The sequence below is a fragment of the Theobroma cacao genome, chromosome 1 (genome assembly GCF_053813885.1).
Source record: "Theobroma cacao isolate CCN51 chromosome 1, ASM5381388v1, whole genome shotgun sequence".
Lineage (NCBI taxonomy): Eukaryota > Viridiplantae > Streptophyta > Magnoliopsida > Malvales > Malvaceae > Theobroma > Theobroma cacao.
In genome coordinates this window covers 3861212-3864115 of record NC_142639.1, presented here as the reverse complement: position 1 = coordinate 3864115, position 2904 = coordinate 3861212, and the positions used below count along the sequence as shown (strand labels likewise).

The following is a 2904-nucleotide window of genomic DNA, read 5'->3' as shown; positions in this document are numbered from 1 at the left end:
TTTGACGAATCCAAGATGATTTTCATGCCAAGTGGTAACGTAAATTATACAAATGAAACTAAACACACTTCAAATCCCAACATGGACTGAGTGCAGTTTCTCTTTCTCTCTGTCTGCAATTAAAGAAATAACTTTTGAAGCAAAAAAAAAAAAAATCTGAAAAAGGTATGTTCAAAATGAACAATGTGTTCACACTTCTAAAAATATGACCAGACTTATCGTTCATCTTGCTCCCGATCATGGAAAGATTGGAACGATAGCCGGAAAACCCATTTGGTGCGGGACTTTCTTCTTGCGTTTTTTAATTCTTGGTGGCTCTGGCTGTTAATGGTCATGGAATCAACGAAGGACTTCAATCGTTGCATGGCGAGCTTTTGGGTGTCTTCGGACATGTTTGCGAAGCAAACTCGGAACCAGCCTGGTTCAGTGCAATGACATGAAAAACCGGGGGAAATGTTTAGTTTAACATCGTAAACTATTCTCTTCCAAAGCTCCATTTCTGCTTCAAATGTGTTGGAGCTCAAAAGGTGCCTCATGTCAACCCAACAGAACAACCCGGCATTGCTTTCTAAGCAGCTGATGCCGGCTTTTTCCAGGCCTGAAACCAGCTTGCTCTGTCTCTTTTGGAGCCTCTTGTGATTTTTGGAAATGTATTCTTTCGTGAATTTCTTATCGGATAGCATGGCGGAGAGAAGGTATTGAGTCTGGGAAGAAACTAGGCCAAAGCTGGACATTTTTGTGGCGGTAGCCACAACAATGGGATCGTTGGAGTAAATTGCACCAACTCGAAAACCAGGGAGACCCAGATCCTTCGAAAGACTATAAACAATGTGAACTCTGTCCCAGACTTCAGTGTTCTCGAGGTTTCTATCTTTTAATACTTCCATGATACTTACGAAGGCTGGAGAGCTAAAAACAGTTCCGGAGTAAATTTCATCGCTTATTAAATGGATTTCTTTGGCAGTAATGAAGTTAATGAGTAGGTCTAATTCGCCTCTTGTCATTGTTGTGCCCAATGGATTAGAGGGGTTGGTGACTAAGACCCCTTTCACCCTCAAGTTCTTTTTTTGTGCTTGTTGATAAGCTTCTTCGAGGGCCGATGCAGTGATTTGGAAGCGATTAAAGCTGGTACACTGGATTGGTACAATCTCAACCCCAGGTCGCCATTTGAGATCTCTATCAAATCTGTGAAAAAAAAAAAAAAAGGAAAGACATTATTTAGAAACGTACGTTTTCGTGCGTAAAAGGGTTTGTTTCCTAACATTGTAGAAACAGGAAATCAAGGTAAGTAAGAAAAGATAAACATACCCTGGATAATATGGCGTAGGAAGAAGTAAAGCGTCGCCTTGTTCGGCGAGACAGAACATCAGAGTTTCATTTGCAGCAGTTGCACCGGCGGTGAGTACCATGTGATTTGGATCAAAAGTTACTTTGTTTCCTCTGATTTCAGCCATGAAATCAACCAATGCCTGTTGATAAAATTATCGAAACCAAAGGTTAGATATTGACAAAAAAGCAAGTAGACAGAGAGCTATCTTTATGTCATAAAATAATGGAGTTTTAGCTTACCTTTTTGAATGCAGGGAGGCCATGATAATCTTGGAAAAGAGCAAGCTCTCTGAAGATGGATTGCCCATCTCTCTTAAAACCAGCTGCGTCTGGGTTTTTGGCCATCCAAGACTCAAGAAGATCAAAGGAGAGCTGCAAAAATTCAAAATGAACAATTTTCAGATACTGTAACAGAGTGTGTTTTAAGCTATTAAAGCAAAGTACATTGAGATATTCCATTTCCACCATAGTACAATAATATTGATGGAAAAGAATTTTAGAATCTACGATATATGTATTTTTCTGGGTTTTTGTTGTTTGTTTGTTTTTTTACCTGATTCTCTGCAAGACCCATCTGAATAATTCCTTTTGGATTCTTGGCTTCATCGTAGGGGTTTTTCTCGTATTCTTGCCATCCTAGGAAGTAAGAAGAATCTTGCCCATGAGAGTTGCACGTGGCTTTTCTGGACAACAGCCCCATTTCTTTTGGCCTCTTGATATCAATTTCTTTTAAGCTACATAGAAGAAACTAAATAAGCTAGCTAGCTCTTAGGCCACAAATCGTGAAAGCTATATTTGGAGAAAAACTAGCCAGAAATAATCTTTGAGAGGAAAAGGGGAGAGAGAAGGAATTGATGGGAGTAAACGGTAGTTGTTGTTGAGGATTTGTTGAAGTGAGAACTTTGATTGTCGTTGTGATGGCTAGGGTATAGCCGATGGCATATATATAAGCTGGAAGATTTAATGTTGGCGTATTATTTCCAAAAAATAAATAAAATTAGAAATTATAACGCCAACTTCAAAACGACGCTTTTGTCCAGTAGGGGCTTTATTTAGATATATATTAAATTATCTAGAGAGAAAATGTTTGTTTGTAAGCATTTCTCAACCATCTAAGAGACATATCCATCTTCTCTACTCAAGGTTTAATTTACAGGGTAATCAAGTGGGGTAAGAGGGGCATCAATTTTTTTCTTTTCTTTTTTTGTTTATATATATGCATTGTGTTATGTTTTATGAAAACAAAGAAGCAAATTTTGAGACCTAAAAGCCATACCGACAGCAAATCTATTAGAAAATAGAACCACTGACCCATGAGTCCATGCCAACTTAGAGTCTATGGTGTACAACTCTGGTCCATATGTTCCTTTCCTGTCTTAAACCATCTAATCCATGTCGGCCACCCAGTAATCCCCTCCTCCTCCTCCTTTTAACCAGCTTCCCATTAGTTTCTTTTTTTCTCCTTATAATTTTTTTTTTTTGTCTGGGTTCAAGATTCTACCAAAATCAGAACAGAGAATTTCCATTTGAAGTCAAAGTTCAAACCATTCGTATAAGCATCTCTAGTGGGGCCAA

The 2904-nt window shown here is 38.6% G+C and overlaps 1 protein-coding gene across 1 annotated transcript; it reads right to left on the bottom strand.

The window, feature by feature from the left end:
- Positions 1 to 2230, bottom strand: LOC18611347 (1-aminocyclopropane-1-carboxylate synthase 3-like). The gene is made up of 4 exons (XM_007047563.3): positions 1883 to 2230; positions 1570 to 1701; positions 1309 to 1469; positions 1 to 1185 (listed from the first exon to the last, which is right to left on the bottom strand). Exons 1-4 carry the CDS (start codon positions 2027 to 2029, stop codon positions 216 to 218), a joined length of 1410 nt encoding a protein of 469 aa, XP_007047625.3. The 5' UTR covers positions 2030 to 2230; the 3' UTR covers positions 1 to 215.
- Positions 2231 to 2904: the final 674 nt, after the last annotated feature.